The sequence below is a fragment of the Rana temporaria genome, chromosome 5 (genome assembly GCF_905171775.1).
Source record: "Rana temporaria chromosome 5, aRanTem1.1, whole genome shotgun sequence".
Taxonomy (NCBI): Eukaryota; Metazoa; Chordata; class Amphibia; order Anura; family Ranidae; genus Rana; species Rana temporaria.
Window position 1 is genome coordinate 103,308,523 of NC_053493.1, and position 26,482 is coordinate 103,335,004.

General features: G+C 46.0%; 1 protein-coding gene across 5 annotated transcripts in view; it reads right to left on the minus strand.

The window, feature by feature from the left end:
* The window catches only part of TBC1D5 (TBC1 domain family member 5), a 723,038-nt gene that overhangs the window by 303,666 nt on the left and 392,890 nt on the right, over nucleotides 1–26,482 (minus strand). For all 5 annotated transcript variants that reach the window (XM_040352961.1, XM_040352959.1, XM_040352957.1 and 2 more), the window contains one exon: nucleotides 24,935–25,043. In XM_040352961.1, coding sequence (XP_040208895.1) covers nucleotides 24,935–25,043 — 109 coding nt within the window. The remainder of the gene's footprint in view (nucleotides 1–24,934; nucleotides 25,044–26,482) is intronic.

Consider the following 26,482-nt stretch of genomic DNA (forward strand, 5'->3'; position numbering starts at 1 on the left):
TTTCTACCCGTCATGTTCCGACCACACCCTGAATTTGTCCTCTCTCTTGTGACTACCTCAAGTACCTATTATATGATGTCCTCTGCCTTATTTTTGCTACCAATGTCGCATGTATCGCATGCACTGTCCGGGTCCATGTTCTCCTTGCCGGTCTGCACTACTGTCCTGCTACTCAGCACTGTAGTACTATCATTCCCATACATGTTTTACCTGTTCCTATACTACAATGGCTGCACTGACTAGATTTATGTCCTGGAATGTAAGGGGACTAAACAACCCGGTTAAACGCCTGGCCGTGCTTCGCACGATCAGGCGGATAGCTGCTGATATTATTTGTCTGCAGGAGACTCACCTCCCCCCGACCTCCACGCCCCAATTTGCGGTAAGGCAATTTAGCCACCAATTTCATTCCACTTTCTCAGTGTACTCGAGGGGGGTGAGTATCCTGGTCAAGCAGGGCACACAGTTCACTGCCCTGAAAACGCAAATTGATCCGGATGGAAGGTATATTTTTATCTTATGTTGTATACACGGTACCAAATGCATTTTGGCTGGAATTTATATTCCCCCTCCTTTTTCATCTAGCATATTGAAGATATTGACTGACTTCATGGCCCGCTTTACGGGTATACCTGTATTAGTGATCGGGGATTTTAATAATTGTCTAGATACTGCTAGGGATAGGATGTCTGCGCGGGGAGGGGTGGGGGGGCAGGGAGGGAGTGGGCCTACTCCGTTTGCCCGTTTACTGGCGGAAATGGGTCTCACAGATGTTTGGAGGGTCTATAATCCAGAGGCCAAAGTTTACTCCTGCCAGTCTGCCTCTATTGGATGTCTATCCAGAATTGACCTAGGTTTGGGGAATGATCTGCTTTTACCAATGTTGGAGTCTTCCCAATATCACCCCAGACAGGTATCGGACCACTCCCCACTTTCAATAGACATCAGGTGTGGGGCCCGCAGGGGTAACACCCTCTGGAAGCTCAACCCCTTTTGGCTATCACTTATCCCAGATCCTGACCCTATCCCGGAACTCCTCACAAATTTTCTTGAACGAAACTTGAACACTGCAGCATTAGACGTGGTATGGGATACGACCAAAGCCTTCCTAAGAGGCCAATTTATTAGGGAAATCTCCAAGGTTAAAACGTCTACAAAGCAATGGGAAATGTCAGTGTTAGAGGAGGTGCGATCCTCTGAAGCCAAGTATATTGCAGACCCCACAGACGATAATAGAAGATCGTGGTTAGCGACTCAAACCTTACTTAAAGACCTGTCCATGCAGTTGGCTGAAAATAAACGCTTTTTCCTACAACAGAGTCACTTTGAAGAAGGTGAAAACACAGGCCATATGTTAGCATTACTCGCTAGATCACAACAGTCATCATCTTACATTGCGTCGATCACGAATCACGCGGGGTCCCCTTGCCACTCAACTAAAGAAGTTATAGAGGCCTTTAAACTTTTTTTTCAGGATGTCTATTCCTCCAAAGTTAATCCCACTCAGGACGAAATCCACTCGTTCCTAGACAAATACCCCATTCCGTCTTTGTCTGCCTCAGATGTTGCTCTACTTAATGCCCCTCTGACTGAGGAGGAACTACTAGAAGCACTGGCACACTCGAAAAACGGCCGAGCCCCAGGGGCGGACGGGTTACCATCTGAGGTATACAAAAGATATGCTACCCAACTCCTCCCTGCTTTACTCAAGGTCTATAACCATGCACTTGACACAGGTTTCCTCCCCCCATCCATGAATGAGGCCCTTGTGGTGGTTCTGCTGAAGCCCGGTAAGGAACCCTTGTCACCGGACTCCTACAGGCCAATTTCGCTTCTGACATGTGATGTCAAGCTGTTGGCCAGGGCTCTGGCTAGCAGGTTGGCGAAATGTATACAAAAGGTGATTCACAGGGATCAGTCTGGATTTATTCCAACGAGGTCTACCTCACAGAATCTGCGCAGACTCTTCCTGAACTTACAAATCCCCCCAGATAATGTGGGTAACAGGGCGGTTCTATCGTTGGACGCCGCCAAGGCGTTCGACAGCGTAGAATGGCCCTATCTTTGGGAGGTCCTGGCTCGGTTTGGGGTGGGGCCCACATTTTTGAAATGGGTTCAGCTCCTGTATAGCTCCCCGACGGCGAGAATGCGCATCAATGGGGAAGTATCAGAACCCTTTCATCTCGCTAGGGGCACTCGGCAGGGGTGCCCTTTGTCGCCCCTGCTGTTTGCCCTGGCTCTCGAACCATTGGCCATACATATCAGGCACATGCAGGACATAGTGGGGTTTCAGAGAGGGCCTAGGAAAGATGTGGTTTCCCTCTACGCTGATGACACTCTGATATACCTGGGAGACACAGACAACTCTCTACAAAATGTCATGAACCTGATTGCTGGCTTCGGTCAGCTCTCGGGTTTCACTATCAATTGGAACAAATCTGTTCTTATGCCCTTAGATCCCCTGCCGGGTCCATTGCCTGAGTGCGCAAGGGACATCGCTGTGGTGGATGAATTTCGATATTTGGGCATACAAGTCACGCCATTCCCGCTTAACTACCTAGACAAAAACCTGTCACCATTGCTACAGAAACTCCGCCTAAAATGTTCAGCCTGGAGGAAGTTGCCACTATCTGTGACTGGTAGGGTCAACCTCATTAAGATGGTATGGGCGCCTCAGCTCCTATACATCTTTCACAATTCCCCAATCTGGATCACTCATAGATGGTTTACTCGGATAGACTCTCAGTTTAGGGAATTAATTTGGGGGGGTAAATCACCTCGTATTAGTCTACACTCACTGCAGCTCACAAAAGACCAGGGGGGTTTAGCAGTCCCACACTCTAGATTCTATTTTATAGCCTCGCAACTCCAACATCTTGGCAACTGGGGAGTGGTAGATAGCTCTGACCCGATTAGGTCACTGATGGTCCCGGTGGATTCGGCTCTCCCGGCTCTGGTGTATCTGGAGGCTGGTCTTACCCAGTTCCCTGATACTTTTCCCACAATAGGCCTGTTGAACAAACTATGGAAGTATGTGAGAAGTATTTTTAAACTTAAATCAATCTGCCAGTTCACTCCAATCTGGAGAAATAAATACCTGGGGGAACTCTTTATTCTGAAGGGCTTCGGCTCATGGGAAATTCTTGGGATACATTACGTCACCCAGTTGTTCTCTGGTAATGTCTTTAAAACTTTTGCTGCCATGAAAGAGGACTTTGGCTTACATAACACTCAATTCTATCAATATCTACAGTTGAGACACGCAGTACAGTGCGAGAGTAGACTCTCCCCGTTAGTTGTGACAGCACACCCGTTGATGAGAGATGTGCTCTCCACGGAGGATAGAAATGGCATGATTTCACGGGTCTATGCAAGGCTACTTCAACATACACATGATGCCAGTAAACTTCCTTGTAGACGTGGGTGGGAGCGTGACTTGGGACCTATAGACGGGGAAACCTGGGAGTTGTGTCTGACATCTGCCCCCTTAGTCTCAGTCTCTGCTTCCCAGAGACTGTCCCACTTATATCTACTACACAGGGTGTACAGGACCCCGGCTAGGCTACACAAGTGGGGCTTTAGAGACACCCCCTTGTGCCCTAAATGCACCGCACAAAATGGAGATCTGCTGCATATGATGTGGAAGTGCCCCAAACTATTTCGGTATTGGAAATCTGTTCTGGATACTATAGCTCAGGTGTTTCAGATACCAGTTCTTACTGACCCAGTGGTCTGCCTCCTTGGTGCCTTGGAACTACCTGACCTGTCACCAAATGGCCATACTGCAGTGCTACGACTGCTTTATCTTGCCCGCAAGGAGATTGCTAAACTATGGATCACCCCTAGGGTACCAACGGGTGCGCAATGGGTGAAACAGGCTAACAGTATTTTAATACGTGAGAAACTAACATATCAACACCGGGGTGCCTTAAAAAAGTTTTACTCTATGTGGCAGCCATGGTTGGATGTACCGGGACTGGGTCCCTTGCAATTGGTGAGAGACAGATTGCTACAGGGATAGAGTATCTTACTTTAGTGAAAGGGAGTGTGATGGTGCTGCGGGTGGGGAGAGAGAGAGGAACATGCTACATCATTTATTGGAGAACCTAAAAAGGCACGGAGAATACGATAGAGGTCCACAGCTTTCTTTCTTTCTTTCTCTTTCTTTCTTTCTTTCTTTCTTTTTCTTTCTTTCTCTTTCTTTTTCTTTCCTCTTCTTCTCTTTTCTTTCCTCCTTCTCTCCTATTTACCCTCCTCCCTTTCCTTCCAACTTTAGTTTATTTCACTTTCTTTTACCTCCTGAGATTGCAGTCGGATGCATCTGCACACAGTCAGATTACGTTTCCCAGGGTGATGCTACATATGACATGCAGTACTGTAAAGTATAACATTTTCTCATGATTGTACTGTTTATGGATATGTTGGATATAGGATTATATCCTGATTCTTCCCTGTAAACTGCAAATAATGTTGATCTGTCTGTGTACAATTATATGATTGTATTCCTATCTGTATACAATAAACTTGCTTTTTGATTCAAAAAAAAAGACCCTGAAGGCCGCTACATTATATTGATTGGTTTGCTCCAAGAAGTAGAGGTCACTCTTGTTTCCTATTACGCCCCAAATACCAACCCAATTCCCTTTTTTTCACACCTGTTTCAGGTCCTACGTTCTCATTGCAAGGGCACTCTGTTCTTATGCGGTGACTCGAATCTGATACTACAGCCCCACCTAGACAAATCCCCTTATGCTCCTGATCAATACTCTCCCTCTCTGCGTTTTCGGAAACTTCTTCAACAGGCCTCCTTACTTGACTCATGGCGGGAATGTAATCCAACCAAGAAAAACTACACATTTTATTCTTACCCCCATAAGTCATTTTCTAGGATTGACCATATTTTTGTATCGGTTGCCTCCTCTCCTATTTTGCTTAGCTCCACTGTCCAGCCTATTACCTGGTCTGACCACTGTGCAGTATTAACCTCAGTCTCGTCCTTGATCCCACGCTCTAAAGATCGCACCTGGTGTATGAATGAAGCCCACCTTACTAACCAGTCCTATTGTTTTGATATCCAGATTGCCTTGACAGAATATCTTAAGCACAATTCCACACCTGAAATTTCCCCAGTTCTCCTGTGGGAAGCGCACAAGCCAGTAATTAGGGGTAAGTGTATCTCCGTGTCGACCCACTTAAATCGTGATAGGAAATTACAGCTAGCCCAACGAGAACACGACTTTCATCAATGCTTCCTCCGGTTTCAATCCTCCCCCTCTGAGCCCCATAGGATAGCTATGGAAAGGGCCAAGGTGGACTTGGACCTGTTGCTGGCCGAGTCGGCAGATAAGGCCATCCGCAGGTCCGCCCACACCATTTATACCAAGGCCAACAAACCTGACACCTTCCTGGCACTACGCCTCCGCCGTCCAGATAAAACCCATGTCCCTATCCGGCTTCGTACGGATAGGAACTCATTTACTAGCAACCCTGTTAAGGTTTTAGCGATTTTCCGTCGGAAACTAGAAGAATTGTACAAGGCCCAATCTTCTTTCTCATCGGCTGAAGCTGAAGTTTTGTTCCAAGACATCTCCTTGCCAGTTTTGTCGGACTCCAATCGTGAGCTTTTGGATAAATCTATAACGGTAGAGGAGGTCATCTCGGCTATAAAAACCCTTAAGCCCCATAAGAGACCTGGTCCAGACGGACTCTCGAGCAATTACTATAAAAAATGTGTTGTTACCTTGGCCCCACTTCTCTCTAAAGCCTTCAATGCAATCCTGCAACAGCATTCGTTTGGCCGAGACACTTTGACAGCCATTATAGCGATGATACCCAAACCCAACTCAGACAATACAATCTGGTCCAATTTTAGACCTATCTCGCTACTCAATTTAGATATCAAGATATTAGCCAAGATTATGGCCTTACGTCTTAATCCCATCATAGGAGGAATGATACACAAAGACCATGTGGGTTTTATTCCCCGCCGCCAAGCTAGCGATAACATTCGTAGAGTGGTCCTGCTTCAACATGTTGCTAGAAGCCGTAAAATCCCCATGCACCTGCGGTCCCTCGACATCAGGAAAGCTTTTGACACAGTTTCATGGCCCTATCTAAATTTTATACTTTCCCGATGGGGTTTCGGCCCACATTTTTTACAATGGATGGGCTCCCTTTATAGCCACCCACAGGCATATGTCAAATACTCGGGGTTCCGCTCTGATAGCTTCCAAATTGGTAGGGGCACTAGGCAAGGCTGCCCCCTATCCCCTCTACTCTTTGCCTTGGCAATAGAGCCACTGGCTGCCCTGATTAGGTCCAGCCCTGAAATTAAGGGACTAGAAATTGCCTCTACCTCTCACAAGATTTGTCTATTTGCAGACGACGCTCTCCTATTTGTAACTTCCCCCCGTCTAACCCTCCCTAGTCTACTACGAATTCTCGATAAATTTGCTAAAATCTCAGGTCTAGAAGTTAATCAATCTAAATCGCGGGCTCTCAATGTGTCTCTCCATGATGATGAGGTTGCTCACCTCCAAGAATATTTCCCATTCACCTGGTCCACTGTCTCCCTGCCATATTTAGGCATAAAGCTGACGGGTGACCCAGCTTTCCTTTTTCGGTCCAACTACCTCCCCATGTTGACACAGCTATCGTCTTTACTAGAATCTTGGAAACCCCTGTGTGTGTCCTGGATGGGCAGAGTTGCTGCCGTTAAGATGTCCCTGCTCCCTAAATTACTTTATCTTTACAGAGTCCTCCCGATAGCAGTCCCATCATATTATCATAGAGTTATTCAATCCCGGGTCTTCCAATATATTTGGGGCCCTATTAAACCACGGGTTTCCAGATCCATTCTTCTCCGCAACAGGCTTAGCGGGGGACTTGGGATTCCCAATTTTCTTCGTTATTATCAGGCTTCCCAGCTAGCCCAAATCACTTTGCTTCATGCATCCACTGAAATCCCCATATGGGTCGGTTTGGAAGCCATCAATATTTTTCCCCTATTGGTCCATAATTTGCTATGGTTACCATCATCGGCCCGCACCTCCATCACAAACCCGGTCACGCGTCACTCGCTCAGACTTTGGGACTCTTTACGTTCCCCTTTCCATTTAGTTTCCGCCCATGCCCCTTTACTTTCGTTTTTTGGCCACCCACTTTTTTATCCTGCTTTTGTAGAACCGGAATCCTTCCGGTTTTGGTCCCAAACGGGAATATGTCGGATAAGCGATATAATGAATAAAACCGCTTTGAAAACTTTTTCAGAGCTCCAGTCCCAAGTTCAGTTACCCTCTGTCGAATACTTCCACTACCTCCAAATATCCCACTTCACTCGTACAGTGGTGGGTGCTTGTTCCTCATTTGATGGTATGTCCTTCTATGAGAATATATGTAACTCAGATCCACATGCTCCCGGCATTATCTCACGGATCTACAGTCATCTTACGACCCCGCCCTCTGAACTCCCTCTATATGCTGCACAGTGGTCCAAGGACCTACAAATAGCTCTGGAACCAGAGGACTGGGCAAATATCTGGGCCCGCACTAAGTCCTCCACACAGAATGTGGTGGCCATGGAAGCCAACTATAAAGTCCTCATGCGGTGGTACCTGGTCCTGGCTAGGATAGCTAAATTTTCACCTTTGTATTCTCCAGTATGTTTCCGAGGTTGTGGAGAAAGGGGTACCCATGAACATATCTGGTGGTCATGCCCCATTGCACAACAGTTCTGGAAGCTGATATTCCTTATGGCCTCCACCCTTTTACACGACACCCTCCTCCCTGACCCAGCTTTGGCCTTATTGAACCACATCAATGGTGATTATACCAGAGCCCAAATTCGCCTCCTATTACAACTGACCACTGCTGCTAAACAAACAATAGCCAAGGCCTTGAAAACCTCCAAACTACATATAGCCGAAGTTAAACACAGAGTGACCCAAGCAATGATCCACAGCAAGACCGAAGCAATTGTTCTGGACCGGATCCCACAGCATGATAAAATATGGTCTCCATGGGTGGAATTTTTTCTCCCTCCTGACTTTGTAGCCACCTTCCCTATCCCATGATTGTCGTGATGTTCTCATTAACTGACACAATGGCCCACTGGGGGTGCACCCGCCCGCGCCGACACACGCTTTCTTTCTTTTCTTTTTCCTCCTTTCACCCTCTTTTCTTTCATCTCCCGTTTCTACGTCTCCCCTTCCCTGCCCTGGTTTTCCTGGGCTCCCCCCCTTATGTTGAAAACTACCGTCTTATGCACTAGGGTGATACGGTTACCCGTGACCCCCCATTAGCCTTCAGTTCTCTACCCTTAAATGTGTTGAGTACGGATTATTGTTCTATGTCACCTTATGGTATAGAAACGTGTGCTTTGTTATCCTAGGTTTATTTGTCTTTAACCATCATGTTCCCACATAACCCTAGTATAGCACCTCCTCTCACTGGGTTGCACTTAATCCTTTGTTACGTAATTCCGGGAGGTTCTCCCGGTACTGTATGTACACAATAATACTACCATATACCATTGTATCTCCGCAATTGTTTTAAGCGGAAAGTGTTTATTTTCTTTTTACTCTGTACTCTTTATTTTTGCAATAAAAAATTTGAACAGAAAAATGGTATTGGCACCACAGCTTCTATACGTTTTTCACAATTCACCTATATGGATCATAAACAAATGGTTTAAACAAATTGACACACTAATGAGGGATATAATTTGGAAGAAGAAGGTAGTCAAGATAAGTTTAGCTACCCATCAGTATAGAAAAGACAGAGGAGGTCTGGCAGTCCCCCACCCTAAAATGTATTTTCTGGCCTCCCAGCTTCAACAGTTGGCGGGCTGGGGGTGGGAAATGAGTGAGGACCCTATATGCAAATTGGTGACTATATCTGCCCCCACATTAAAGGCAGTATCACATTTGGAAATTGATTTGCCCAGTATACCACACTCTGCTCCGATAGGTATTCTTCTTAAAAGGGTATGGGGGGAGACACGGAAAGCTTTGGGGATAACTGGTTTGTTGCCTTACACACCGATATGGCATAACCCGAGATACCCGGAACTACAGGAACTAAGGGGCTTTACCTCATGGAAAGAAAAAGGGATTTATTTTTTTGCACAACTGTATGAGGGGGAGGTATTAAAAACATATGAACAGCTGTGCCAGGAATTCCAGTTAAACCGAAGGGGGTTTTATCAATACCTCCAAATTCAACACGCTTTGCAGGCACAACAAATAACACAATCACTAACAATAGGGTCATCAGCCCTGATGGAGGAAGTCCTTGGAACGGATAACCGGAGAGGATTAATATCAAAAATCTATATGAAACTGCTATCTACGGTGCAGGATCATACCACTCTGAGATGCCATAATAAATGGGTAGAAGTTATAGGGGATATAGATCAGAACCAGTGGGATAGAGCCTTAGAATCCATCCCTGTAGTATCGGTATCCGCGTCTCATAGACTTTCACAACGATTTATTCTGCATAGGGCATATTGAACACCAGTGCAGATGTAGAGGTGGGGGAGGGTGAAGGTGGCAGAGGACAGCACTGTGGGGGAGGAATGTGAAGGCAGCACAGGATAGTACTGTGGGGGAGGAATGTGAAGTCGACAGAGAACACTATTGTGAAGGGGAAACTGATATAAAGTGGGGGGGGGGGACTGTGGACACTCAGATGTGTCTGTGGGGAGGAATGTGAAGGTGGCAGAGGGCAGCACTGTGGGGGAGGGATGGGAAGGGGCAGAAAACAGTACTGTGGGGGAGGGATGTGAAGGGGGCAGAGGACAGTACTTTGGGGGGAGGAATGTGAAGGGGCAGAGGACAGCACTTTGGGGGGAGGAATGTGAAGGGGCAGAGGACAGTACTTTGGGGGAAGGAATGTGAAGGGGCAGAGGGCAGTACTGTGGGGGAGGGATGTGAAGGGGCCAGAGGACAGTACTGTGGGGGAGGGATGTGAAGGGGCATAGGACAGTACTGCGGGGGAGGGATGTAAAGGGGGCAGAGGACAGTACTGTGGGGAGGGATGTGAAGGGTGCATAGGACAGTACTGCGGGGGAGGGATGTAAAGGGGGCATAGGACAGTACTGCAGGGGAGGGATGTAAAGGGGGCAGAGGACAGTACTGTGGGGGAGGGATGTGAAGGTGGCAGAAGACAGTACTGTGGGGGAGGGGATGATTATTTGAAGGGGAGATGAGGACTGCCGTGAATAAAATATGTGTATTGTAAAGGGTGGGTAATGTGCAGGGGGCCTGAGAACACTACTGTGAAGGGGAAACTGATGTGAAGTGGGGGGGGGGCGTGATATCTGGAGGGGCTGAGGACACTCATGTAACGGATTGTGATATACTGTAGGAGGAGAAAGCAAAAATGCAGTTTGGACCTCTGCTGGAGGAAAATATTACTGGTCGGACCTCTGTAAATCTAAATTCAGTACCTCTGCTATACAGCTTATATGAATGATGGCACAGCTCAAAACTATGAAGTCATTAAGATATAGATAAAGGTCAACTTTAAAGTGGAACTTTACTCTCTCAATCAACATTGATCATTTTCAATCCTCGTGCTGCTAAAATTAGTAAATAGATAGGAAAGTTTATCATATTTACTGGTTTTAAACTTTTTTTTTTTTTACATTTCTTCAGTGACTTCCTGGTTTCTAACCTAGGCAAATAATGTCATACTTCCCAGGAGTCTTCAGGAGGGGAGGAGAAGAGGCAGTTTTTTTTTTCAGCTAAGCACACTCTCCTGCATGCATGCCTAAAGGGGTTGTAAACCATTGTGTTTTTTCTTCTGGCAGTAAACAACCCCCCATCCCCCCTGTTCTACTTACCTGAGCTCCTTCATTCACTCGGCGAAGATGCGCTGTCCCTCTCTACATGGGGTCCCGGCTCTTGATTGGATAGACAGATAGCAGTGAAGCCATTGGCTCCCGATGCAGGCACTGGGGGGCGGGGTCAAGTCCGGCATTCGTGTCTAGGGACACAAATGCTTGACACAGGAGCACGCTCGTAAGGTAAACCCCCGGGAGAGCGCTTCTCCTAGGGGGTTATCTGATAAGTGAAGGAGCCGCGAGACCCGCTGAGGGACCCCAGAAGTAGAGGATCGGGGGCCATTCTGTGCAAAACTAACTGCACAGTGGAGGGAAGTATGACATGTTTGATATTTAAAAAAAAAATTAAACCTTACAATGACTTTAAGCTAAGGGCAGATGGATTGCAGGAAGAAAATCCTACATGAATCATTTGCCCTTACTCAAGATGGCCACGACCACAAATGCTAGGGGGTGTTTATCAAAGTGATTTCTCAACAAAATAAAGCTTAGAGACATAGATGGATGGGGGAGTTTGCTTTGAATATTAAAAAACAAATGAAATAGTGTGTTTGGTTTGTGGTGCTCAGAAGATCCGCTTAAAATTATACATTTATAAAAGTTCTCGGTACAGTGATATGGGGGGGGGGGGGGGTGTTCCTGTTACATGAAATGCTACTAATTTTAATAGGATTAATGTATAATTTTATCAATATGTATTGGACTCCTAAAATAACTCTTCATTAAACATTTCCTATAGTCAATTATGGCAGGCAGAATGTTTTACTGCTTTCTTCTGATCTGTTTTGCAGGGTTAGGTATTTTTGAATAATAAATTTACATAAAGAAATATTAGCGTTCAGAGAATAAGGTGATTAATCCATTTTTTCATCTGGCTAAAGGACTGTGTGCTTCATTATTTATGGCCTTTGCTGTGCCGTGTTTCGCTTCTCTTATTAAATAAGCTAATTCTTCCATAGGAGCCAGGTGTCTTACCACAATAGCTAATCATTTATGCAGCAAATATAAAATAATAATTATAGTAGACATTTCAGGGCATATTTATAAACTGCTGAAGTGCATGTAGAAAGGAAGTGGCTGCAAAGAGGTCGTAGGAGCAGCACTTTGATGTAACAAAGGATTTTTTTTAAGAAAATGGGAATTTTATGATACCCAGCGCTTTATCTAATTAAATGTTAGGAAGGATTATTATTGTAGAAGAGAAACATTATAGGGTTGGTTTACTAAAGAAAAATAGGTTGTTAACATTGCAAGGGAAGTTGCACTTTGCATGGGAATTTCCCCCAGAAAGTGGTGAAATTTTACTGTGCAAAGAATACCCGATGACATGCAAGGGGAATGAAATAATAATAGAAACAAAATGCAGTCGGGGGAGATTTACGCCTTTCACTTTGGGGAAAATTCCATGCACAGTGCAACTTCCCTTGCAAAGTGAACAGTCTATTTGTCTTGGTAAACCAGCCACCATGCCTCTTCATTAATAAACTTCTCTTTTGTTGTAGCTAGCAGCAGTCTTTTTAGTATTGTGTATTGAGCCATGCATGCCCAGCTCAGAGTACACTGTTGGTATGATTTGCTACTGGGATGAATCAACTGTCATGCGCATGTGCAAGAGTTACATTGTTACAGGCCAGCCAATCAAGATATACAAAGCTGTTGAACACAGAAGACCGGGCAAAGATGTTGGCGCTAGTGAGGATGCTTGTGAAAGTCAAATTACTAGAGCAGAGGTAAGTATAGCAGACTAGTTTTAAATATCATACATGTTCTATCTAGCTGTTGCTTCCCATAGTATGGATACTACCAATATGTTTTTGACACAGTTTAAAAAAAAAAAATCCTCATTCCTGCAGTTCAGCTGTGGTTTGAAGATTGGATAATAAAGTGGAAAAAAACATCTGGTATCAGAATTTGTCTTTGTGAATACTGCCTAGATTGAAGTTTGAACAATGTAATTTTGATGCGCATGTACAGTTGTCGCTAAATGGCTGGAGAGAGAAGACCAGAAGAAGACAACGCTGGCGGCCAGGGAAGCGACGAGGGCGAGTGTAGACCTTGCCTCCCTGTAAGAGGACATACCATGGGCAAAGCTTGACATAATGAGCAAGTACTGTACTAGGTGTGTATCAAAAAACAAACAAAATTGGCCTTCAAAATAATTGCCATCCTTCACAACACACTTTTGGCAATGTTCATAAAGCTTCTGGAAACTGTCCCCCTGCCCCAAAGCACCCACTCCCCCATGTTGAGGGCATGCGGCCTGGTACGGCTCAGGAGGGGGGGCGATTGCTCATCCACACTCCTTTCCTGACCCGCCAGGTGGTGTGCTCGGATAAGGGTCTGGTATGGATTTTGGGGGATCCCCCACACCGTGTTTTTGGCATAGGGGGGTTCTCCTTACATAAGGGCCTGGTATAAGGGCCTGGTATGCTCCTGGAGGGGAATCTATGCTGTTTTTTTAATTAAAATTTGGCGTGGAGTTCCCCCTCATGGTTCATACCAAACACAGTGTCTGGAATTGGCGGGAATCCAAGTCGGATCCCAGTTCATTGCAAGTCGGACGTATGTCGGCTTTTTTCCCTTCCCGGCGAGCCAGCTCTGCGCTGGCTCCCGCGATGAGGCTCGTAGGTGGTCAATCTCTCTGATAAAAGCAGCTTGACACAATATCGCGGTCACCTACTGTACTGTATGTTCGACTGCCCACAGCTGGTTTACCCTGACAGTCATGTGTACTCCACGCTAGGTGTCGCTTCTTGATGTGTCTCTGGATAGCCATGTGCATGAGCACGCACCTGGCCCATGTTGCTGTTGAGATATTGAACCATTCACAAAACTTTTTCCACACCTCGTATTTCCATGCTTGCACACACTATTTGATCATTCAGACCATGACGAATTAAAGTGTAAAGATGACCTTGTCATTAAGACTGGGTTCACACTTTCCACTGAAGAATGGCACCCAAAGCCCACACAGCTCTCACATACATGTTTTGCAGCAAACTGCAACCCACAGTAACACACTACCGTACATGTACATGTTTTGTCAAAAATAAAAAATATACATTTTTTGGGTGTTTTCCTGTGTGGCTAGCCCAATTGTTTGAATTGTCTGCCTAAACAGAACACATATTAATGTGTTTTTATTAAAAATATTGGATGCAGCTGATCGACCCGTTCATCCTCTCCTAAACTAATGATTTCCAGCCTGTCTCTATAGGATATCTATTTTATCCCCTTCACTTCCCTTTCCGGGGTCCCATATAGTACAGTGGAATAGTAGAACAGAGGCTTTTTTTTTTTACCTCTACTTTTATAATATTTTTTAAAGGCTAAGTTAAAGGGGTTGTAAAGGATTTTTTCCCCCCAAATAGCTTCCTTTACCTTAGTGCCGTCCTCCTTCACTTACCTCATCCTTCGATTTTGCTTTTAAATGTCCTTATTTCTTCTGAGAAATCCTCAATTCCTGTTCTTCTGTCTGTAACTCAACACCGTAATGCGAGGTTTTCTCCCTGGTGTGAAGAAAGCCTCTTGAGGGGGGAGGGGGCGAGCAGGAGGGTCAGGATGCCCACTAACACACAGCTCCTTTCTCTATCTGCAAAGTAGAGAGTGTCCTGACTTGCCTCCTCGCCCCCTTCCCGCTCAAGAGCCTTTCTCTACACCACAGAGAAAGCCTTGCATTACAGTGTGGAGTTACAGACAGAAGAACAGGAAGTGAGCATTTTTCAGAAGAAATAAGGACATTTAAAAGCAAAATCGAAGGATGAGGTAAGTGAAGGAGGACTGCACTAAGGTAAAGAAAGCTATTTAGGGAAAAAAAATTAATTTCCTTTACAACCCCTTTAATCTTTACAGAAAAAAATTATACAATGTAAATGCACATATTTTTGCAGAAAAAAAAGTGCATTTATAATTTTTTCCTGCAGGATCCTGGAAAGCATTGTTTCTACGATTAGTAGATCACGGGTACAAAGTAAGCTCCTGCAGACATGTCCTCTGGCTTTCAGCCCGTACCTCTGTGTGGGCTGTTTGAAAGCCAGAAGACTGGTTAGTTAACTAAGTAAGCGCTCATCAGCACCCCTGCAGCCCATTGAAACCACAAGTCTATCTGCCACAGTGGAAGATGGTTCTTGTAGTTCATTCATTCACAGGAAAATGTGCAGGGAGAGGCTGGGCGGGGGGGGGGAGGGTGCAGGAGCTGGAACATGTAACATTTAACTTAACATGTAACAAGTTAACTTATGCTTTAAATTGAAACAATCTAGTGATCTAAAGTATAGATGAAATGTTTAGAATTATGTAAATTACTCTGGCTGTTAAACAGCACATTTATTTATACAAATCTCTACACCAGTGCTAACACAGGGAATCTGAGGAGAAAAAACACACAAAAAGAGTGGAATTTACCAAGACTTGAGCAGACAGAATCTGGAGCAGATGTGCATTACAACCAACCAGCTTTTAGTAGTAATTTGTAAAGCTTAAAGAATATGTAAACCCAGCATTTCTTATTTCTGATATGTGACTGTTGTACCATGTACGTGTATTAAAAAGTATTCTGTTCTCTTTGTATTGCTTCCTTTGTGTACATTCCCTGGTGTTCCTGCCCACCCAAATGTTAACATTACAGTCTAATAGGGCTGTATACATTGTGACCCATATGCAAAGAACTTGAGTGCCACTCAAAGCACCACAAAGCCTCTTCCAGCAGTCCCCAGCACAAAACACATGGTGCCGTTGAAACAAGCTCATCCAGGCTAGCAGAAGTAAATTATAAAACAGGAAGTGGAACTGCCGCACAACGGAGCGAAACTGTTATAAGGAAAGGTGAAGATACGGCTTCAGCATATGCTCCTTCTGACTACAGTCCTTTGACATGTTTCACCCCACCCATGGGGGTTAATCATATTATCTCTATGATTAAACTCAATGGGTGGAGTGAAACATGTCAAAGGCGTGTAGTCAGGACGAGCTTAGGCTGAAGCCGTATCTTCACCTTTCTGATAGTGGCTGGGCTCTGGTGTGCAGTGTTTCTACCTTCTGTTTGTCTGCTGTGGCATCAGCTACAGAGTTTGGCATGTGGCAATGCCTGTCAAACAGATGTTCAGTAGCTGGCAGGAATGTCTCCTAAATGCCTGCCAGCCACTGCTATACCACCATCTGAAAAGTGTTCCACCACAGTTCACTTTTCAGAGGGTGGTAAGCATTGCTGCCAATGTAAAAGAAGCAAAAGAAGGACTGTCTTTCCAAATGAGATACAATTAGAAGCCATAATGTGAGTAAATTAAAAGCAGCTGTAAATGCAAATGCCCTTGTCGCAGTGTGTACCTAGACATAATACACACACAAGCAGTCTGATGGACGCAAACAATGCAGCAATCTCTTTTGACTGGAAATCATTTTGTACAACTACAAACCAAACACAAACATAAAGGAAAAACCTTAAACTTGAATTAAAGAGACAATAAACCTTTAAAGATGCCTTAACCACTACAGATCCGCGCTATAGCCCAAAGACGGCTGCAGCGGGAACCTGAATTGCTGCTCAGCATGCTCTGTGATCAGCAAGTCTATGAGACTCGGCTGATCACAGATCAGAGTAAGGGGTCGAACCTGACCCCTTACCACGCGATCAGCTGACAGCCAATGACAGCTGATCATGTGATGTAAACAGAGCCGGAATTCGGGTATTTTTTCTCCTCACGCTTAAAAAAAATAGCCGATCACCGGCGGCTGTCAGAGGGACATCGGTCCTGATGAAGGAGAGCAACCTACCAGTGACCACCAGCACCACCTATCATCAGTGCCCACAGTTCCACCTACAGTGCCACCCATCAGTGTCACCTACCAGTGCCACCCATCAGTGTCACCTACCAGTGCCGCCCAGTGTCAGCTACCAGTGCCGCCCAGTGTCACCTACCAGTGCCGCCCAGTGTCACCTACCAGTGCCGCCCAGTGTCACCTACCAGTGCCCATCAGTTTTACCTACCAGTGCCCATCAATGCCACCCATCAGTGCCCCCATCAGTGCCACCCATAAGTGCCCCCATCAGTGCCACCCTATCTGTGCCCATCAGTGCCATCTTATATGTACCCATCAGTGCCACCTTATCGGTGCCCATCAGTGCAGCCTATCAGTGCCGCCTCATCAGCGCATATCATTTGGGTACAGTGTAGCATAACCGTGCAATTGTCATTCAAAGTGCGTCAGTGCTGAAAATTGGTCTGGGCAGGAGGGGGATTTAAGTGCCCAGTAAAGAAGTGGTTAAAAGAAGTATGTCATGCATCTCAAATACAGCTTTGAAGCACTTGGAAAAAAAGATATATGGAATGAAAAATAATTGTGTGTTTACAAGATCATTTATTTAAGAAGATGATCATAATGAGAAGACACACACTGTCCCTTGTCAGCATGTCTGGGATGCAGGATATCCAGAAGTGTTATTAACTATGACACAAAGTGGTTTGGCTTAGGCGGTTTGTAATGTGTTTTGGCATCAACATGTTAAAGAACCAGTAAACCTTGAAATATAAACCCAGCTTTATTTCCCACAGTAGTATGAATCATTTTAAACTTCCCAGTTAGATAAAATAAAAGTGTATGAAATACCAACATATTTTTTTAAAGATAAGTAGTGAGGAAAAAATGTGTCAGATTTTTGCTGTCTCTACTGAGAGATTCATCCTCACTGTTGGAACTGATGACCATTGTCTTCAATAAGGAGGGCGATGCCTCTGTAACTCTATCATACAATTTTCTTGCAAATGTTTGTATGATGTAACTTTTTGCTAAATAAATATTTACAACCCCCCCCCCCCCCCAAAAAAAAAATAGGAAAGTGATAGGCAATCCAAAATTATAGGGTCATTTCAGAAATTTTCTGTACTAGAACGTCAGTCACCACTAGGACGTACAGCAAACAATTGTTGAACTGGTACAGTTGTGATCGGAGCCTGAATACTGGATAGTAATCAACGCCTACCCCAACCCTATGTAGAAGTAATTTAAAAAAGAGGGACTGGGTGGGTGGGCACCCGGAAGCAGCGCCGACGTGCATTGGGAGAAGAGGGCGAGCATATGAAGCCCCACGCTCCTCCCACAAACCCAGGCAAGCCAATGGCTAGCCTTAATACTTGTGATCGGAGCCTGAATACTGGATAGTAATCAACGCCTACCCCAACCCTAGCGACCTGAGGTGTGCCGTGGTCGCCCGTGAGGGTACGCCTAAAAGAGGGCAAAAGGACACCAATTTAGGTACAGTAATAGTTTAATGGCAACTTGAAACAGATACATGCTTAAACCAATAACAGCTCAAAAGCCTGCCTAACCTCTGCGTGGGGATCTGGAATGTAACGCTGGAAGCACGAGGACCGCCAGCGGCCCATGTACTTGATGACATGAGCCGGGACCCCCTGTCTGGAAGCTGCAGAAGCAGCACCGATTCTAAAAGAATGTCCTGAGAACCTATTCGGGTTAAACCCCAACCTCCCAACCAGAATCCTTATATGGGAAATGAACTGGGATGAGGAGAGGGCCAAGGTAGGAAAGGGAAGCAAGGGGCTCTCAGGCAGAGCTGCGGCCAATAAACCCACAAGCCGGTCCAAAACCTTCACCGGACACCAGGCCATGTTGGAGCTATAAAACTTTACCACGAACCCCTGCCCCACCTGCCTAGTCTTGTTATTGGGTAGCTGCAAAGAGAAATGATCCGGCCACCTGATGAGATCCCCTTTGCGGAGCGCCGGGGAGTCGGGTCCTGCTCTGGCAACCTCCCCAGGCCTGAGGAATCCGAAGAAGCAGAGGAATACTGCTGCCTCCAAGACCAAACTGGGACCCACCCCGAACGGTGACAGGGCCAGTAAATCCGCCAACCCCCGCACCATGGACCCTGAGATGGGCAGACGTGTCACCACCGGTCTTCCCTGCGCCTTCTGGATACCCCTGAGCATTGCCCTGATGGGATAAGCCGCAAAAATGGACGGCGATGCAGGTTGAGCCAGGGAAAAATAATGCTGGATACCTGCTAAGTACACCGTGATGGTACTATGCGACAGACCTAGACCATCATGACAAAAAGCCATGAAGGCCAACATGTAACTGATATCATGACCTCTGGCGCAAGGATGAAGGGACGTAAATTTGCAAAAACACCTCCAAGCCGTCTCATAGGCCCTGCGTGTGTTACTGGCCAAAGACCCATGAATAAGTTCTGCTGCCCGACACCCGAAGGTTCTCAGTCCAACCTCAGCTGGGCAAATAGCGGCACCGGCAAGCCCCTCCGATCCGCCTCCGGATGCTGCCGAAAGAAACGAGGGAAATCAGACCTGGATAATGCATCTGCCGCCCCATTGTCCACCCCGTTGATAAACTCCCCCCGAAAGTCAAAATTAAATCTGAGCCCCAACCAGGTCAGCCTGCGCATAAACGCCATGATAGCAAGGGAACCTGACCTCCCCTTGTTAATGATAGCCGCGGTGGCAATATTGTCGGTAAAAAACACGACCGTATGGCCAGACCACGAGGGCCCCCAGGTATATGCTGCGGCCACAATGGGGATAATTTCGAATAAAGCGGACGTTCGGGAAAATCCCGGAATCCCCGCCACTTCCGGAGGCCAGGGCCCAGCGAGCCACTGCCGCCCATAAATGGCCGCAAAACCCACTGATGCAGCGGCATCAGAAAACACCCTGGGGGAGGCTGGGGTGGGGAGTCGGATGAACAAGGACACCCCATTCCAGTCCCTCAAGAACAAATCCCACATGAGCAGGTCTGCCCTAGCATCGGCCTCCAACCGCACTCTCGAGTCGGCCTCCTGAAAGAGCGGCAGGAGAGCCAACAGGCGAGACACAAACGACCTACCCTGTGGGATAATACGCATGGCGAAATTCAGCATGCCTAAGAGAGACTGCAACTCCCTCTTAGAACATACTGGAGATCTCACAAAGCCATGGATGACCCCACGAATCCTGACCAGCTTGTCCTGTGGCAAGCTAGCAACCATTCGTACCGTATCTAACGTGATCCCAAGGAAGGTGACTGTGGTAGCTGGACCCTCCATTTTGTGGGCAGCCAAGGGGACATTCAGATCCCTGAACAGATCGGTAAGTGTGGCAAGATCCCTGGGCGCCTGAGCCGGGCTCTCCAGTACCAAGAAGTCATCCAAATAGTGCAAAACCTTACCACACCCCAACCGCTCAGCCAACACCCAGTTGAGTGCAGAGGCAAATGTGTCAAACAGCCACGGGCTACTTTTGGATCCAAATGTCAGCTTGGTTGCAAAGAAAAACTGCCCCCGCCACTTCATGCCGTACCACTGCCACAAAGACGGCATGATAGGGAGGAGCTTGAAGGCATCGGACACATCCGCCTTGGACAACCAAGCTCCCACACCCAACTGTAATATGTGCTGGATGGCAGAGTCCACGGAAGCGTATTTCAATGCAAATTCCCCCGAAGGGATGAGGGAGTTCAAACTGGGTATGGGTGATGAATGAGGAGCAGACAGATCATACACCAAACGATATTTATTCGAAAATTTCCCCTTCACCACCCCAACAGGACTCACCCTCCACATGGCAAATGGTGGGAACAAAAACGGCCCAATGATGAAACCCTTGGCCAACTCCACCCCTAGCAACTCATCCACCAATTCAGGGTTAGTGGTAGCAGATAACAAATTACCGCACTCATGCGACTGCGACGGAAGAGAAATGAGGCCAGTATGAAAGCCCTCCTCAAACCCTTCCACCAAAAATCGCCTGAGCGCTTGCGAAGGGTGATGCGCCAACCAAAAATCCAGCCGTGGAATGTTCACTACACCTAGTCAGGAAGCCCCTGCAGGCTTGATCGGGCAAGCAGTTTTGGGGTGTGCCCTAAAACAAATTGCACAGACGTGCAACAATCTGCACTGATTATAGTTGCATGTCGTGTAGTTGTAATTATTACACAGTTGCGACTTCCCTAGGACATGGATAGGCCTGCCAAGCTTGTCAACTAAGCCCGACGGGCCTGAAGAAGAGCTGCCTGACCCAGGCCTGCTGGCCCCAACTGCCCCCAGATGCTCAATATTAGGACACCAGTTAGCCGTGTGGGCCGCAGACTGGCAGGTGGCACATGTTGGAGACTTTTGGCTGGCAAAATGCCTGCAGAACAGCTCAGTATCGATCACGCTCCAACATGACACCACCTGGAACTGAGCCCACATGGCCGCGACTTTGGCCGAGAAGGATCTGTGATAGTCGTAAAACGAGCTACCGCCATACTTGTGGGCCAAATCTACGATCTTATGTAAATAGAGATCCAACTCCTCCCTCCTGGCAGGACTAACCCCACAAATGATGTCCCTAAAAATCCCGAAGGCCAGGACGAACTCTGCGATGCTAAGTTTGCGGTTCAACCTGGGATCGCGAGTCCTGAGGACCACCGAGACCTCCCCGCATGCATACGCCTTATTCTCCACTACATCTTGTGACGCAATGAGGAGCGAGGCCAAGTTAACGTCCTTGCCTTCTAGAATATCCTTCTTCAGGTTAGCTGGGATAAAATGGGCAGGGGAGATGGATGGTACCGTACCGAAACTAGCGGGAACCGCCAGAGGAGACGGCCTCTCTGTGACCGCAGCAGGGACAGCCGACGGCCCTGGAATCGAGACAGCTGATGGCCCCGAAATCGGGACAGCCGACGGCCCTGGAATCGGGGCAGCCGACGGCCCCGGAATCGGGACTACCACACCGGCTGGCCGAGCCTCCAAGACATCCATCCTATCCTGCAACAGCTGAACGGAGGTTGAAAGAGTGTTCAGCACCGTATGGATCTGTGTCAAAGCGGTGAGCAGGGATGCTTGATCGGTACTGGTAGATGGCTGCGGTATGGACTGCGTGGGAAAAGGAGTCTGAATAACTCTGCCTTTCTGGCTGAGGCCGCGAAAGGAATGCCCCTGGAACGGAGCTCGGCCATGAGCCTGGGAACAGTCCAGTTTCTCAATGATGGTGAGCTGCCGTGCTCTGAACCCCTAGATGGCGTGGCCGGGATGAACGCAAGATCCTCACTCTCTGACACGTGGGACATGTTCACGACCTGTGAAAAAACAACCAACAAGTCAACTACGCCACCCGACAACCCCGCAACTACCTAATGTATGGTGCAACTATCGAAGACATGCGCATGACAAACTAATGACCATGACCCCCTGCGTGAATGTAGCGCGAGCCCGAGCACCTGTGGCGCTGCACAGGTAATTAAAAACGCACACTCAGGGCTTAGAACCTACAGACCGTGGTAGGCAGAAATAGGCATGTAAGTGTGATGCAACGTATGACGTATGAACGCACAGGCGAGTCGATTGCAGACAATCAATTAAAAACGAAAACTCAGCCCGTACTGATCCGAAGACGTGACGGATCTGATTATGTGAACCTAACTAACTCCCCTCCAAAGGAAAATAGACACACCTCGCCGCCACCGACACAGCTGAATCCACCTGTGAAAAAATATCACGAATAATTAACAAACGATGACCGCCGTGCTGCCATCACCCCCCACCCAGAGTGAACGTGCTCTGCGGTGGAAAAGTGACCCTGGGCAGAATGCACCCAGTAACCTGTGCCTGCCATGTGAGAGGCCATGGCCCAGAACTGCCGTGCGGCTGTGGAGCCTGTCGATGAGCCAGATACCGGTATGCTTGAGACCTAACCCAGCACATCACTGTGTTGCGCCAGAGTGAAGCTGTGTTAAGGAAGCTATGCCCTGTGCCCCCCAGAAGCCAAAGGAGTGGCACCGCGCTGCCGTGACCCAACGTGAACACCCTCCCCCTAACAACTCCCAGAGTGACTAAGCGGTGAGTATGCGTGGCTCAGAGGGGACCGACTGATGGTGCACTGTGGGACTACAGGTCCCAGCAAGACCCATGACTCTTTGCAGGGAAACACCGCTCACCACCGCCGCCCCCCAGCGATATTCCCCAAGCTAAACCTGCCCCAGTAGACTACTATGTAGAGCCAGAGTGAAGCCGTGGTCCGTGACCTGTGTCCCCCTGAAGCCAAATGAGTAGGCACCGTGCTGCCGTGACCCAACTAGGTAAAGTATGCGGTTCAGAAAGCAGACTGATTGTGCAACTATGACTCCCAGCAAGGACTTCAGGCGTTTCCAGCCGAATAGTACATGTACCCCATGGAACTGCCTGGACCAGCCCCCCCTGAACCGCCAGTCGTCCCCCCCCCCCAGACATACCTGACCCTACCAGGGCGAGGTGAGGGAGCACGCACGGAGGATGCACCAGCCGGGATGCAAGACACGGAAAAAGGGGGGGTCAAGCCCACACACCCGCCGACGCGGCCGAATGCTGTCCGCCGACGGCGTTTGACCGCCCACGCTGTCCGGAGCTTACGAACGGACGGAGGCTCCCTGGAACCGGAAGTGACGAGTGCTGACCCCTGCGACCCGGAAGCAGCGCCGACGTGCATTGGGAGAAGAGGGCGAGCATATGAAGCCCCACGCTCCTCCCACAAACCCAGGCAAGCCAATGGCTAGCCTTAATACTTGTTCTTAGCGCACAGAAAAAAAAGTTAACTTACAACAATCTCTCGTGATGCCCCAATCCAAAGACTGTTCACTTTAGAAATACAGAGAAAAATGTGTGTTTAGGCATTGATGGTTTCATTGCTTTGCATGAAAGACCCATCTACCAGTTGGTGAAGGCTCCAACCAAGTCTCTCTGGCCACTGTCCTCTTGACCATCTCTGTCTGCCTTGTGTGAGGCAGTGGCACCGATTGACTGTCTCTGTCTTAGTAACCAGTCAGTGCTTCTGCCTCGCACAAAGCCTAGGCAGAAGTGGACAAGAAGACAATGGACGGCCTTAACCCTTACACTTTACCCTAACCCCTTAATGCTAAGGATGCATTAAGGGGAAAATATATATATATATTTATATTATAAAAGTAAATGAGGACAACATAAAACTAGTGCAATATTTTACACTGTTTTGATAAACTAAGCATCAATATCTAGTTTGATGAATGTAGTAGCAATTCTCAAGGTGCTCATCAGATATTTTGGTTCAATTTTGCCCATTTGTGTGCTTCATCCTTGAGAATAGTTACTGAAAACTGATGAATTGAATAAGGTGTGACTGTAAAGATTCAGGTATCATTTTTTGGGAAGATAAAACTTATAAAAGTCCAGCTAAAGACACGCTGTGTTTTTTAGCTAATTACAAACACGTTTTTACAATTTTTTTTTTTAATATCAACATTTTTTAGAGGTTGTAAAGGTTTGTTTTATTACAATAAATTAAGTCCTATAACTCAGATAGATACATCATAATCTTTATCAGTGATCGTTAACTTGTGATAGGCCTGACATTTTATGCTCATCGGCTATCCTTATTGCTAGTGTATTTTATTTGTGTGTGGCCTAAGACAATTCCTCTTCTTCAGCATGGCCCAGGAGGGTCAAAAGGTTGGACAACCCTGATCTACGTTATTAAAGAATGTAAATGAAAAGATTTTATGCAGAGTTGTAACTATCACAACTTACAAAAGATATGATATGCTGTAGAGCAGCGGTGGTCAACTTTCCTGATATATGGAGCTTCAGGTGTTACCCTTGACTTTACCAAAGCTCCACATATAATATTCATTAAATGCAATGCTACAAAAATCTGTCAGAGACTGTGGAAATGTTGCATAAGATGATCAAAGAATGTGAGGCATGCTACATAAGTTGTTGAAGGCTGAAGACATGTTTCCGGAGACAGTCAGACTGGAAACACATCACATGAGACTGCTAGAGATCATTGCTAATCCTGAAGCTTGGATGGAAAAAAACACTTACACTTTTAATGTGGTACTATATGCACAAGAGATCATTCAATTTAAAAAAAAAATTATAATAATTTTTTTCAATCCACCTAAAATCACAATAAAAAGCAGCTCTGTGATTACTAAAATATCCCGCACATAATAATAACAGCTTCTCAAACAGTAGATTTAGTCACCTGGAAAATCCTGACTGCACCAATAATCTTCAAGCACATCAGGTAAAATGTTGATACACTGCAAACCACAAACTATAAATAAATATTTTCTCCTTACCTTCCAGCAAACACTCCGGAACCTGCTGCTTCTCAGCTGCCCATTAATCCCTTTCAGACGTATCGTTGCCAAATAATTGCTGTTTACAAAAAGTTCTTCCCACTCTTTGCTGTGAAGGTAAAAACAAAAAAAAATAAAAACTCAGATATATTATATTTAAGTAACATATGACAGCAACATGCTGTATTTCATGAGTGGTTATAGTACAAAAAAAAAAGAAAGAAAGAAAGAAGCATTTGTAGCATTTTTTAACACTGATTTTATTCAAGCTCAGTTTTAAAACGCATGGTTGTCTTTTTTGGACACATTTCTTCTCAGGATTTAATGAATATGTAGATCGCTATAATTATGCCAGCTACTGAAATTCATAATGCCTATGGAGGCCATTCCATTTTCTCGAAAATGTTGGTACTGCAGTTCACTGAATAAACAAGAAAAATGAATATTAATACGGGCATGATCGTATTTCCGTTTGCGCGCTGTAGAGAGACGCAACGGGCAGAATTATTGAGAGCAACTCCAGCTAATAACTATTAGCTCCTCGATAAAATGTATGCCTAAATTAAACCCCCCCCTCCTTCTTCTTTATCTTAACAGCAGACGGGCTGTTAAACATAACAGAGGATGGCATTATTTAACTGTTAGCGCTATTTACCACCGGAACGGCTCATACTTATTTCTACATGAGCAGGTTTAAATTTTTAACAGGTGCAAGCAAATTTAAATAAAAAAGCATCAAAAATAAAAAAAAATCCTCATTCTATAAACTGTTAAAAAAAAGGCAAGCTTGAGCACCTTGCAATACCTATGGCTGACTAGATAAACAACCTAAATATGCCTCCCAGGCTTACAGACACAAGGGGCCTAACACCTGTGCCTCATTAATATACAAGTAAATCTGCTCTACTGGGAAATGATTGGAAATTAATTGTCCTAAACCATTTACAGAGTTTGAACAAAAGAACTTGACTTGGCTTCTCTTCTGTGTCTCTCTCCATCACATGCCATGAATGACACATCATCAGCTGGAGAATAGTACGCAATGACCTGACTAGCTGATGCTTGTAGACTTGTGTGCGTACAATTAGAAGCACAAATCAAGGTCACGTTTCAACATGAACTTGAAAAAAAAAATACAAAAAAAAAAATAAAAAATTAAATATGACTAGTGTCATTGTCAACCAGTAAAATCTTAGATGCCATTTGGGTTGCCATCTTGTCTTTTTTTTTTAATGAATAAACTTAGGATTGCCTTTTCTTATATATTAACATTTAATTCTACAGATAAATGTTTTTGAGGACAGCTAATAACATGACCAAACACTAACCCAAAAGTCAACAGAGTATGGGCATTCACTATCAAATCTGTTAGATTTTGATCAATCAGAAAAAAATAGTAATGACCCCATTAATGCCTATGACTAGGGTTAAATTTAGATATTTTTCTGCACTAGGAATCCTTAAATATCCTTCTTTACAAACGTTGCCAGCATGTTGAAAGATCACCCTGCAAGTGGTTTGAGTCCTTCACTATGTATAAGTGCATCC